We start from the raw sequence: 14,245 nt of genomic DNA on the forward strand, positions 1-14,245 counted from the left end.
TGTTTTGGGCGACGTCGACTATTTACCATTCTGTCTTTTTTTATTGCCCTTGTAGGCAGACGAGCACACGGCCCACCTGATGGTGAGTGGTTACCGTCGCCCATGGACTTCAGCAATGCCAGGGGCAGAGCCAAGCCGCTGCCTACCGATGTCTACAGGATCGGGTATGTCTATTCTGCAAAGCACTGCTTTCGCTACGGCTAGTGTTAGCAAATTCTTTAAGGTTGAGCCCGTGAGCTCACCCACCAGCCACCCATTCATGCGTAGCTTAAACAGCCCCTTAGGCTATAAGCGAAGAGACAAGCGAGTCTACTCGACTTGACTCGTTACGACTTAACCTATCTAGCATTTCTTTCAAAAACTTAAAGACACATGACATAGAGGAAGCCGTGAGATAAAGAGTTCGCCCCAAACTGATTTCGTATGGCTATAATAATGTTCAAAGGACATAAGCCGTTTTTTAACCCTGTGAAGCCAGTGGATCTTGGATGATAGTAGTCATACCGGCTATTTATAACTTATTTCCACGCCCAATGTGAAAGTACGGCTTCGCTCCCTACTTTTAGGGGAGAAAGTGCCGCCTTTCTCTTCGGATTAAATGTTCTTAATATTTTTGCCAGATACATATTTTTTTTTTTTTTTATTCCTCAAATTTTCGGTCAACGCTCGCGACGCTCACGGTCCACCTGATGTTAAGTGCTTACTGGAGTTTATGGACATTAACAACGTAAACGGCACCAACCATCTGAGATATGAGTTCTAAGTTTCTGTTTTTACAGTCCAACAGCTGCCCCGCCCTTCAACCCGAAACGCATTACTGCTTCACGGCAGCAATAGGCAAAGTGGTGGTACCTACCCGTGCGTGCTCACAAGAGGTCCTACCACCGGTAAGCCTTACTAACAGTAAAAATAACCTTAACAAGTAACTTAGCAGTAGTTTACTCGTAAATTTTTTTTCGTTTGATTTATTAGTCATATATTTATTAATCGGGGGATCCATACTGATCTATTTAGCTAGTAAATTAAGGATTTATTGATTTATTTCATTCTGAGTTTTTAGTCAAACTGATCTATTTAGCTAGTAATTTAAGGATTTATTGATTTATTTCATTCTGAGTTTTTAGTCAATCTGATCTATTTAGCTAGTAACTTAAGGATTTATTGATTTATTTCATTCTGAGTTTTTAGTCAAACTGATCTATTTAGCTAGTAATTTAAGGATTTATTGATTTATTTCATTCTGAGTTTTTAGTCAAACTGATCTATTTAGCTAGTAACTTAAGGATTTATTGATTTATTTCATCTGAGTTTTTAGTCAAACTGATCTATTTAGCTAGTAACTTAAGGATTTATTGATTTATTTCATTCTGAGTTTTTAGTCAAACTGATCTATTTAGCTAGTAACTTAAGGATTTATTGATTTATTTCATTCTGAGTTTTTAGTCAAACTGATCTATTTAGCTAGTAACTTAAGGATTTATTGATTTATTTCATCTGAGTTTTTAGTCAAACTGATCTATTTAGCTAGTAACTTAAGGATTTATTGATTTATTTCATCTGAGTTTTTAGTCAAACTGATCTATTTAGCTAGTAACTTAAGGATTTATTGATTTATTTCATTCTGAGTTTTTAGTCAAACTGATCTATTTAGCTAGTAATTTAAAGATTTATTGATTTATTTCATTCTGAGTTTTTAGTCAAACTGATCTATTTAGCTAGTAATTTAAGGATTTATTGATTTATTTCATTCTGAGTTTTTAGTCAATCTGATCTATTTAGCTAGTAACTTAAGGATTTATTGATTTATTTCATTCTGAGTTTTTAGTCAAACTGATCTATTTAGCTAGTAATTTAAGGATTTATTGATTTATTTCATTCTGAGTTTTTAGTCAAACTGATCTATTTAGCTAGTAACTTAAGGATTTATTGATTTATTTCATCTGAGTTTTTAGTCAAACTGATCTATTTAGCTAGTAACTTAAGGATTTATTGATTTATTTCATTCTGAGTTTTTAGTCAAACTGATCTATTTAGCTAGTAACTTAAGGATTTATTGATTTATTTCATTCTGAGTTTTTAGTCAAACTGATCTATTTAGCTAGTAACTTAAGGATTTATTGATTTATTTCATCTGAGTTTTTAGTCAAACTGATCTATTTAGCTAGTAACTTAAGGATTTATTGATTTATTTCATCTGAGTTTTTAGTCAAACTGATCTATTTAGCTAGTAACTTAAGGATTTATTGATTTATTGCATTCTGAGTTTTTAATCAAACTGTCATCCTAACTTGAGAGTTTTTGTAGGCACTCTGTTCAAGATTTCTCTTATAATCGTGTAGCATAAAATGTATAGAGCAATATTTTTCATAAAATTAGCAATAGTCACCACTAGTTTTAAAATAATACTTATTAGAAATCTCCTTCGACCAGTCCTTAGTTTTTATTTGTTTAATATTTAAATTCTAATCCACAAGCAACTCGTTTTCAACCGAAACCATTCGAAATATCACTTAATTAATATAATTCTACAAATAAATTTTGAGCTCATTGAATCGGAAAGCTCGTATTAAGCCGAGCACAAAAGCACGGATGTTTGATATCGCGCGACCGTACGACTGAACTTAATTAAAAACCCTCCGAAACGAACGAAGCTTTGTTTCGATATAGAACTCGAATTGTACGGAAGGTAATGGAAATCACAAATATTACCCGCCATCGGTAAAGTTTTTCTAAGACTAGACAAAAATTATTATTGCTTAGATGGGTGGACGAGCTCACAGCCCACCTGGTGTTAAGTGTTTACTGGAGCCCATAGACATCTACAACGTAAATGCGCCACCCACCTTGAGATATAAGTTCTAAGGTCTCAAGTATAGTTACAACGGCTGCCTTACCCTTCAAACCGATACGCATTACTGCTTCACGGCAGAAATAGGCAGGGTGGTGGTACCTACCCGTGCGAACTCACAAGAGATCCTACCACTAGTAATAACGCAAATTATAATTTTTGTGGGTTTGATTTTATTACACGATGTTATTCCTTCACCGTGGAAGTCAATAGTGAACATTTGTTAAGTACGTATTTCATTAGAAAAATTGGTACCTGCCTGAGATTCGAACACTGGTGCATCGCTCAACACGAATGCACCGGACATCTTATCCTATAGGCCACGACGACTGCAGAACATTATATTACATTTTTCATCAGGGACCAATAAAATATTCTACTACCGATATAATACTCCCAAGCATTGTAGGAATGAATATGCACCACCAGCCGGCTATTTGTGGGGCAAAGCTTGTTATGATTTGAAGAATTGGGCAGTCCAAAAATTTCCCAATCCGACTAAAAAGTTTTCACTTCAAAAATCAAACAAAAAAAAACTCCAACCCAATAACTTCTTTGACTTACTTTATATGTATAGTGAGCAAGGGATTCGCGAAGTTTTTTTTTTTTTCAAATTGTAACTTTGGAAGCAAATGTACAACTTTTCATTTCATCAGTCTTTATATTATTCGTTTAGCTCACGCCAATAATTCTCAGGGTATATAATTCGAAAGTAAGAGATAAAAGAAAATAAAAATCTCATTCAAAACGAGGAATAATCGTCCAACGTCAGCTACCACGGGATTGTAACAAAGAATTTAATCAGAAGAAAAATAAGGGCGCCTTTCACATCATACGATTTTATATCGGACGCGATTATCGCCGTTAAAACGTATGGAGTAAAGCCTTCGTCAAACAGAACGCGTACTTAGCGCCGCGTACTTAACGTCGCGCTCTTTTCATGTCACACAAATTGACTAGATGAGTCTAACGCTCCTTGACGCAACGCATTCGCCAAATCATAGTGCCTTTCGATAGCAGTGTGAAAATTTAAAAGTATTAAGAAATCGAGTGATTCAGATGTGGCATTGTATAAGCATGGGTATTTTCTAACAATTTATATCATTTTTTCGGGCATTATCTAGTATTTTAATACACATTCACTCGGACGCTAAAATAAAATTTGTAAATAATTACAACGCCTGACGTCAAAGCGGCCTAACGCCGCGACAGAGCGCTGCGTACTTATAGCGCTGGGGCTCTGTTTGACGATATGTTACTATAGTATTGCAACACATCTCGGCGTCATAGCGCGGCGTCAGTTTAGCGCTCTGAAGCGCGCTACTTACGCGTTCTGTTTGACGAAGGCTTAAAGGCTTCGTCAAACAGAACGCTATAGCTATAAGCGCTATAGCGCTGGCACTCTGTGTGACGGTATGTTACCACAGTAGTACATCACATCTCGGCGTCATAGCGTAGCGCTCTGACGCGCGCTAATTACGCGTTCTGTTTGACAAAGCCTTAAAGCGTATTGTGATATTGTAAGGGTAGGTACGAACATAACGCCTATTTATAGCGTGAAGTAGTCGTGTTGAAGGATAGGGCAGTCGTCTCAACAACTAACTAGAAACTTCGATGCATGTCTCAAGGTGACTAATAAATCTATAAATTTATATATAAGTATATAAAAATGAATTGCTGTTCGTTAGTCTCGCTAAAACTCGAGAACGACTGGACCGATTTGGCTAATTTTGATCTTGAATTATTTGTGAAAGTCCAGAAAAGGTTTAAAAGTTAGATAAATACGAAAACGCTCGGAATTAAATAAAAATAACCATTTTGTTTTCCCTTTGATGTGTCCCCCGTCGGACGGATCCCTTTTGTTTGTTTTAAGTTTATTTTATAAAAAAGTTTAGGTCTTTTGTTTATCGATTGAGGCACTACGAAGTCTACCGAGTCAACTAGTATAAAATAAACATTACAATTTATAATCAAACGATTTCAAGAAAATTCGACACAATAACAAAAAAACTTACATAGCAACATCGACTACTAAAAACTACATTCTTGTCAAACATGTTGTAACATATTGTAAAAAATTATATCGAAATTCGTCTGTAAAACTTTAGAAATGTTAAGCAGTTTTTTTTTGTAAGCGTTTTTATTGATAAATAACTAAAATTAATAAACATTTATTACTAAACACTATCAATGTTTTTAAATTAGTGCCCATTTATGCTTTTGACTTTTGTGAGAATGGGGCATTCACATTGAATTTGCATTAGCATGAATCGATCGGTAAACACAAGGCATAATGTCTTATTGGATCCGATAATATTTATCCCACTCACAAATCTAAGCGCATATCGCTTCACAGTATAATATCCCGGATTGTACCACCAACAAGTGTAGGTAATAATATGTATTATTAAAATAACAATAATAATAATTGGGCACAAATTACGCACCGTCACCCGATCCTAATTTAGAACTCCCGTTATGGGTATCAAAGACTGATAAACATACCTATATACGTTTAAGTACATATATAGGTAGGTACCACCACCCTGCCTATTTCTGCTGTGAAGCAGTAATGTTTGAAGGGTGGGGCAGCTGTTGTAACTATACTTGAGACCTTAGAACTTAGATCTCAAGGTGGGTGGCGCATTTACGTTGTAGATATCTATGGGCTCCAGTAACCACTTAACACCAGGAGGGCTGTGAGCTCGTCCACCCATTTAAGCAATAAAAAAATTAAAAAAATAATAACCATCCAGACAAAGAGCAAACAAACTCATTACACAATATTTGCCATTTGCGGGAATAGAACCCAGGACCCTGGGCACAACAGCTAGGTCCGCTATCTACTGCACCATTGAGTCAATTAGTTTCTTTACTATTTTGTTGTACATTGACACATGATCTTATATATGATGCCCTAGCCAATTGCAATTAAGGGATATTTCCTCAACTATAACATGATGGGGAAGCATTTGCAAATCTTATGTTTTGTACATCATTGCTTCTGATTTAGAAATCGTATCTAGACAGTATACACTAACAAAAACCATCCTTATTAAAGATTCCAAAATAAAAATTGTATTCGACTAAAAAGGATTAGGCCACCGGAGTAGAGTTCATTCATATTACCTGGAGTTCTTCCACAGTGCATTTCCAGAGATCTTTTTTGCCACCTACCATCCGTCTTTGGAATGAGCTCCCCTTCACGTTATTTCCCGAGCGCTATGACATGTCCTTCTTCAAACGAGTCTTGTGAAGATTATTAAGCGGTAGGTAGCGGCTTGGTTCTGTCCCTGGCATTGCTGAAGTCTATAGGCGACGGTAGCCACTTTCAGGTGGGCTGTATGCTCGCCTGCCTATAAGGGCAATAAAAAAACGAGAGATTCCAAGAGATTCCAAAATAAAAATTGTATTCGTATAAAAACCATGTGAATCTATTGGTTAAAGATAGCTAAAGAAATGTACAAATATTAGTTATTTCACATTACGAGGGCTGCACTAAAAGTATCGGGAATGGAATATTTCCACTGTTCCTGTCATATTAAAATCTTTTTAATTGAAAACTCCTTGGTTTTAAAAATCGAATACCATTTATTTATTTAAAAAAATATTCTCGGTCTTGTCACGAGGTTTTGTCAAACTTGTTTAGTCGTTGAGAAAATGGAATTGACTCGAGAAAATTCAAGAGCGATGATTTATTATGACTTTCGAAGTGGTTTAACACAAAAACAGTATGTTGACCGGATGATTTCTGCATTTAGTGATGAAGCCCCATCCAAAAGCACAATTTATCGCTGGTTTTGCTGAGTTTCAACGTGGACGTGTCAAGCTCAGTGATGATCCCCGTCAATTTATGTAATGTATGTAATTGTTATTGTTTTTTTCTTAATATTTTATATTATAAACTGTATAATAAAATATTAGAAGTAAAAGAATTTCAGTGGAGGTATTTTTGGCAGTGGGGGCAGCAAAAACTCGATTTCGGATTCTCCCGACACGATTTCGTATGATTCTTTTTGACTACATCCCAAAAATCGTACAGCTTAAAAGCCCCTCAAAGACTAAAGTATCCAATTTCCTTGCTCCGCCCGAGTTAGCGTGAACAATGCCAATCACAAATGTAATTCGTGATTTTGGGCATTTGAAAACAGAAATACAGTTTTGGATAATGCTAGATGATCTATTTTATAAACGCATGGGTAGACCCGGCGTATTTTAAGTCGTCGTGGCCTAAAGGATAAGACGTCCGGTGCATTCGTATTTAGCGATGCAACGGTGTTCGAATCCCGCAGGCGAGTACCAATTTTTCCAATGAAATACGTACTTAAAAAATGTTCACGATTGACTTCCAGGGTGAAGGAATAACATCGTGTAATAAATATGCGTTTCGGTTTGAAGGGTGGGGCTGTTGTAACTAACTATAATGGGTGAGACCTTAGAACTGATATCTCAAGGTGGGTGGCGCATTTACGTTGTGGATGTCTATAGGCTCCAGTAACCGCTTAACCTTAACACCAGGTGAGCTCGTCCACCCATCTAAGCAATAAAAAATATATATATCATAGCCCATAATCACTATAAAGCAAATAACTTTGTCCACCTTTCGCCATCACTAGATATCTATCTAACCAATAGGAAACAGACACTATAGTTCGTAACGCAAAGATTTTCTACTAAGCAGGTACGATAGCTCGGTATGCTAAGCTTACATTTTTTTTTTTGGGTTGGCGAGTAAGTGGGCTTCATTTACGTCGTAGATGTCTATGGGCTCCGGTAACCACTGAACACCAGGCGGGTCGTAAGCCCGTCCAGTCATCTAAGCAAAAAAAAAAAGTAAAATTAGTTTTAATTATGAAAAGATCTATATATTAATACGTAAAGCAAAACCTTTGTATCCCTTTTTACGAAAATTGCGCGGACAGCGGTGTATGAAATTTTTTTAAACTTATAGAGAATATAGAGAAGAAGTGCATAATGCTAATATTTTTTTTAAATAATGCATAAAAGATACATTAAATCAATAAAGAAAACATTACGCACACTACATACCATGTATTTGACGCACACACGCACGCATACTATTTATTATCAAACTTTTGTTCTTGACGTCTGTGGTCAAATTGAGAATAGATTAAATATTGTTTGTCTTTATTAATATTTTTTCATAGTGTAGCCTTGGCGAAATTTGTGATTATAGAAGTATAAAATATAATCATAATAGTGTACAAACTTACAATTCCAATTAATTATAGTCGAATTTCGACTACTGCGGGACCTCTAGTAATAATAATTTATTAACAAACAACAGTTCTTGTTAGATTGCACGTGTTTTGATTTATTGACTAATAAAACTGTGTATTGTAAAGCTGTAAGACGCATTATTATCAAAATACCGTTTGCCTCCATCGTAAAACCCGATTTTCGTTCCGTAATATTAAATTATCAGTTTTAAAATGATTTATCAGTCATTACCGTTGAAATTCATATTGAAAGATATTAAAATTTTTAATATTCGTGTATATAATTTTTTGTCTATAATTCGCGGACGGGCGAGGTATTTTAACTAAAATAATCTCGGACCAATAGGAAATACGAAACATCAATTTCACATACATAGCAACTGACATTTTTTTTATTGCTTACGTGGGTGGACGAGCTCACAGCCCACCCAGCTTGAAATATAAATTCTAAGGTCTCAATATAGTTACAACGGTTGCCCCACCATTCAAACTGAAACGCATTACTGCTTCACGGCAGAAATAGGCAGAACGGTGGTACCTACCCGTGCGGACTAACAAGAGGTCCTACCACCAGTGTTTTGGTTTGAAGGGTGAGGCAACCGTTGTTACTGTAAAAACTTGAGACCTTAGAACTCTGCCCCGAAGTGGCTGACGGCACTCGCATTGTAGATGTCTATGGGCTTACCACTTAACCCCAGGTGGGCCGTGAGCTCCTTCACCCAGATAAGCAATAAAAAAAGAGTTAACAATTCACCCATAAACAATGATAATTTTCAGAGTAAAACGACAACATCCTATTCTCCTCGAATGTCTTGGGACTATAAGTTTTTATAGCCCAATTCTGTAAGATTAGGTCCGTGATTACATTAATGAGGTGAGCTTTATCTATCCACTTAGTTGGATAAAGTTTACTTGGACAATTTCATCGGGAATTCCAACCGCTCGTGGGCGAGTATCGTGTGACTTGTAAACTTGAAACCGTGATTTGAAGGTTGTTCTTGACGGAGAACAGTGGATAAACTCTTTTTTGAAGTGAAAACTTCTTTAGAATCGTTGTGATTTCAAACCGGATGCAACGGAAAAAACGACAGGTAAGAGACACAAATACAAAAATGTGTAGGATGAAGCCAGCAAAGAATGAGACAGAAATATACATACTATTTAATACAGCGCCATCTGTGAGATTTTTTAATACTAACGTGTGTATGAAAGCTCTTGTAGTGAATTTTAATTTAGGATTATACGTGAAATTAAAATATCAATTCACAGAGGGCGCTACCTTACAATTATTTACTAATGACAAAATTTTACATATACTTAAGACGTTTAGGATAATTGTATTTTAATTTTGGAAGGTTTCACTTCTACCACGTGTGAATTGCACACATTTTTTTTTTTTTTATTGCTTAGATGAGTGTACGAGCTCACAGCCCACCTGGTGTTAAGTGGTTACTGGAGCCCATAGGCATCTACAACGTAAATGCGTAATTTTATTTTGGAATCTCCTGGAATCTTTCTCTTTGAAATCTCTCCTTTTTTTTATTGCCCTCATGGGCAGACGGGTAAGCTCCCCATCTGATGGTGAATGCTTACCGTCACTCATAAGCATCAGCAAAATCAGGGCAGAGCCAAGCTGCTGCCTACCTTGTCAGCGCTGTACTCACGTGACCACTTAAAACAACATTAAAGACCTCAATGACAGACTCAAGTATCAAAATAACCTATTTTAATTTGGTTTTTTTTAAAGCAGTATCCTTATGATGAATTCGAAGTGTATGCTGCTAGGCGTTGAGGAGTTACTTTGTTCAACCCTGAATTCAACAATCACGTTCTAAATGGACTGTCATCATACAAGACAGTTAAAGAGCATATCTTAGAATTCGTTGGTCATCTTTACCATAAATTTAACTACCTAGGACAAGAGGAAGCCATTCTAATTAAGATCGTGACCTTAACATATGTACAAACTTCCCAAGTTCCATAAAAATCTATTAAAAAAACGCAATATTGAAACTAGCTCAAATAGTGGGATCGTTGTCTTTCTCTTGGTTAAAGCTAAATAAATCGACCTCAAACAGTATGAGGTGCAAATGAGGCGAAACACGCCGATAGGTGGAAAGGCCGAGGTAATGATATGGAACACCGATACAATAGGAAATTTGGGCATATCGACGTTAAACCACGTTTTTACGCCAGAAATATGTCTGTCTATACTTATATACATTTATCTATGTAATGTCTACTTATTAATTGCTTATCCACGCAACCCAACTGGACAAACGAGCTCATGGCCACCTATAATATTCATAATCGATGTCCGAAACATAATTCTACGAAAATTTTGTTTCATTTTTAGAATTAATATAAATTAAGTGTTATATTTATATTATATTTCTTATCAACAATGGCCATTGTTATTGAAGAACGTGGTGCTTGAAAAAGTTATTCCCAGAATCCATTTGAATATTTCATTTCAATGTGTTTAATAATTTCAGATGCGACAGTGTTTTTTTTTATTGAAAATAATTTTATTATGACGACAATTATGTTTATTCGCGTTTTAGGACTTGCATATTGTGATTGTGGATGAAAACGCCCACAATCTGTTCATTATTCATGTCTAAGGTCTCCCATAACCACTTGTCTAAACAAAAACTGCTATTCTAAATAAAAAGCAAACAACACATAATTGTTCCCTACACGACGACCTAGGCTTCGAATCGATCAGGAAACACCTGAAATCAGCGTCGGAACGGTACTTCTATAAGGCTATGATGCTTCAAGATTATCGCCTTATCGTTACCGCCGCTGACTACTCCTCAACTCCTGCCCACGCAGGAGCCAATCACCGTCGACGCACTAGACACGTCCTTACGTCCGTAAAGACGTGTCTTGTCGGATGTTTTTTTTTTTTTTTTTCTTAGATCGGTGGACGAGCTCACAGCCCACCTGGTGTTAAGTGGTTACTGGAACCCATAGACATCTACAACGTAAATGCGCCACCCACCTTGAGTTATAAGTTCTAAGGTCTCAGTATAGTTACAACGGCTACCCCACCCTTCGAACCGAAACGCATTACTGCTTCACGGCGGAAATAGGCGGGGTGGTGGTACCTACCCGTGCGGACTTCCAAGAGGTCCTACCACTAGTGATTACGCAAATTATAATTTTGCGGGTTTGATTTTTATTACACGACGTTATTCCTTCACCGCCAAGAACAAAAAGTTAACGACTTAAATTAAGAAAATTAATGCGTTGCTCTTGGCGGATGGATTTAAAAGGATATTTGATGTCATGGCGGATTTCGCTAGCTGACATTTTTACGTTCAGAAACTGAACATTAATAAAAATTTAGCCCTTTCTTCTAACTCGATATTCTATTAAATAATACATAATAATCTTCTTTAACAATAAAGCTATATCTTCTATATTATATTTCTTATTATCTAGACACAACGAAAATTATGTCAAAAAGCTAATTAAGTCTTCAACAATAATGTTGTATTTTCGTGTCTCTTTAACGTGTCTCTCACAAACAAACAAAATAGCTAGTTGTTACAGTGAATGAAAACCGCGCGCTTTAACTAGTGATAGTAGATAGTAGAAGTATAGAGGAAGAGGAAGAGGTAGACCTAAGAAGAAATTGATGGATTGTGTGAAAGACGATATGGGTAAGAGGGGAGTGAGCGAAGAAATGGTATATGATAGAAGAGTATGGAAGGAGAAAACATGTTGCGCCGACCCCAGGTGACTGGGAGAAGGGCAGGAAATGATGAGTAGATAGTAGAAGTAGTTTTAAATGATGTTCACGGATTGCGAAAAACATCACATGATTATTTTTACGTCTATTAATACGTCCGTTCTATAGTATTTCTTGTTACAGCAGATTTTAGGTATAAGTAAAACACAAACAATATTACGCCACAAAGGTCGTTGCCAATCAATCGTAGCATCGGATAAATCTATACATCTATACATATAAATAAAATTGGAGTGTCTGTTTGTAATATTGAAATAGTCACTTTTTACTCCATGCATATGGTACATACATCATCTGTTTGTTCCGGCTAATCCCTGGAACGGCTGGACCGATTTTGACGAGACCTTCACTGATAGGTAGCTAATGATATAAGGAGTAATTTAGGCTACTTTTTTTAGACCAACTTCGTCCCGCAGCGTAACATCGCGGGACTCGGCTATCAATAATAAAATTTAATGTTTCCGAAGCGAAGCCAGGGCGGGTCGCTAGTCGGAAATAAAACTGCATTAATATTTAGTGAATCCGTGAAACGTACAAAACCATGTGATAATTACGTGCAACGAGTATTTTGGGTGGGTTTTCAATAAAAGCACCAAAAAAAAATTATGAAAACCCTGTGAAGAAAACGGTGGGAACACGTGCGAAAAATTTAACAGTTCGGCCATTTTGTTTTTATACATACTTACAAAGTCTTAGTTTTAGTTTCATCATGGCGGACCAAATAAAGGCTGGTTTACACGAGAGTTTCGAATCTGCGCGTTTTTTATCGCGTTCGTTCACACGAAAGAAACTCGCTTCGATCTCGAAACGTCGAGAAGGTGATAATTAGTAGCGATACTAATCGCATTTTCAATGTACAAATTACCGTTTTCATTTACTAGGGGTGATAAAAATCGTTGCATAGACAGATAAACGAGCTAAAGGCCCGTCTGGTCTTAGGTGTAACGATCACCATATGAACGCGCGCAACTACTGTACTTTTGAGACATGAGGTCTTTGTCTATCCCACACATCAAACCAAAACGCAATACTGTTTCGACTTAAAATTCTAGTGATTTTAAAATATAATTTTTGCAGAGTTTTTTTTTATGTTTATTACATGTTATTATTTATTCCTCTAGAGTGAAAGTCATTCGTGAACTTGTGTTAAGTACGTATTTCGGACAATCTGTATATGTCTGTCTGTATGTTCACGATTGACTTCCACGGTGAAGGAATAACATCGTGTAATAAAAATGAAACCCGCAAAATTATAATTTGCGTAATTACTGGTGGTAGGACCTCTTGTGAGTCCGCACGGTTGGGTACCACCACGCTGCCTATTTCTGCCGTGAAGCAGTAATGCGTTTCGGTTTGAAGGGTGGGGCAGCCGTTGTAAGTATACTTGAGACTTTAGAACTTATACCTCAAGGTGGGTGCCGGGTGGCGCATTTACGTTGTGGATATCTATGGGCTCCAGTAAACACTTAATCCCAGATGAGCTGTGAGCTCGTCTACCCATCTAAGCAATAAAAAAAATAAAAAAAAATAATACCGACATTTTTTCCCCTACCTATTCGCTGGTAGCCTAAGAACCTATTCCAGCTACACCAGGACGGGCAGGTCAGCTCATGGGCTCAATCTCCAAGAATTTGCCAACAGTAGCTCTAGCAAGAACAGTGCTTCGCAGAATCTACCACCGGATCGGAATCGGGATCCACTGAGAAGATCCCGCGGGAGACCCAGTGGGCTGTGTCTTTGGGAATACTGATACGCGCGTGTTTGCTCCGACCTATATTTATAAAAAATCTTTTATGTAAATCAGCCTTTATTTTTTTGTAACTCGATAAAATTTAAGTGATGTTAGTCGCCCTACCATAATAAATAGTGTGGTATAGGTGTTTAAAATCCCAAACCTCGATATCACTAAAAGCAAACACCCGATCAAATCTAACTCACTTGCGTAATTATTTCCAACTATTTGTACCAACATGTCCTCGTAAGTCTGATGTCTTTGCAATTCCCAACCGAAAACGTCAATGCCCGTGGCAATCATGAACGTATGGATGTTGGAGGCGAGTAAATATCCACCATCCCCACCCACAATGCTCAAATAGGCAGGGGTCTCATATAAAATAACCGCTCGCGCCCAACCGAATCTGTCAAACAACAATTTAAGTAGTGCCATCTATTGCCGGGTAGTTCAAATACAAGATGGTAAATGGAATTTATTGTGGTTCAATTGTTTGTAAATAAAACTTTTTAGTGAGAAGATTTTGTAGGATAGACTGTGTGCTTAGTGCGAGTTTTTTTCAACTACTCGACAGCGTAAAAGTTAACTCAAATTTGTATGGAATTGAAACAAACAAACAACAAATTTGAGTTAACTTTTACGCGATCGAGAAATTAAAAAACTCG

General features: G+C 36.7%; 2 protein-coding genes across 2 annotated transcripts in view; both read right to left on the bottom strand.

Moving 5' to 3' along the window:
• Fbxl7 (F-box and leucine-rich repeat protein 7) overlaps positions 1–14,245 on the bottom strand; it is a 308,189-nt gene that overhangs the window by 92,460 nt on the left and 201,484 nt on the right. The window lies entirely within an intron of this gene.
• Positions 13,692–14,245, bottom strand: part of LOC114239313 (atrial natriuretic peptide receptor 1) — a 112,437-nt gene continuing 111,883 nt past the window's right edge. Inside the window, exon 6 of the mRNA XM_028169464.2 lies at positions 13,692–13,986. Within this exon, the coding sequence (XP_028025265.2) occupies positions 13,937–13,986 (50 nt within the window). The 3' untranslated portion in view covers positions 13,692–13,936. The remainder of the gene's footprint in view (positions 13,987–14,245) is intronic.

The sequence above is a fragment of the Bombyx mandarina genome, chromosome 07 (genome assembly GCF_030267445.1).
Source record: "Bombyx mandarina strain Sakado chromosome 07, ASM3026744v2".
In the NCBI taxonomy this organism is placed as follows: domain Eukaryota; kingdom Metazoa; phylum Arthropoda; class Insecta; order Lepidoptera; family Bombycidae; genus Bombyx; species Bombyx mandarina.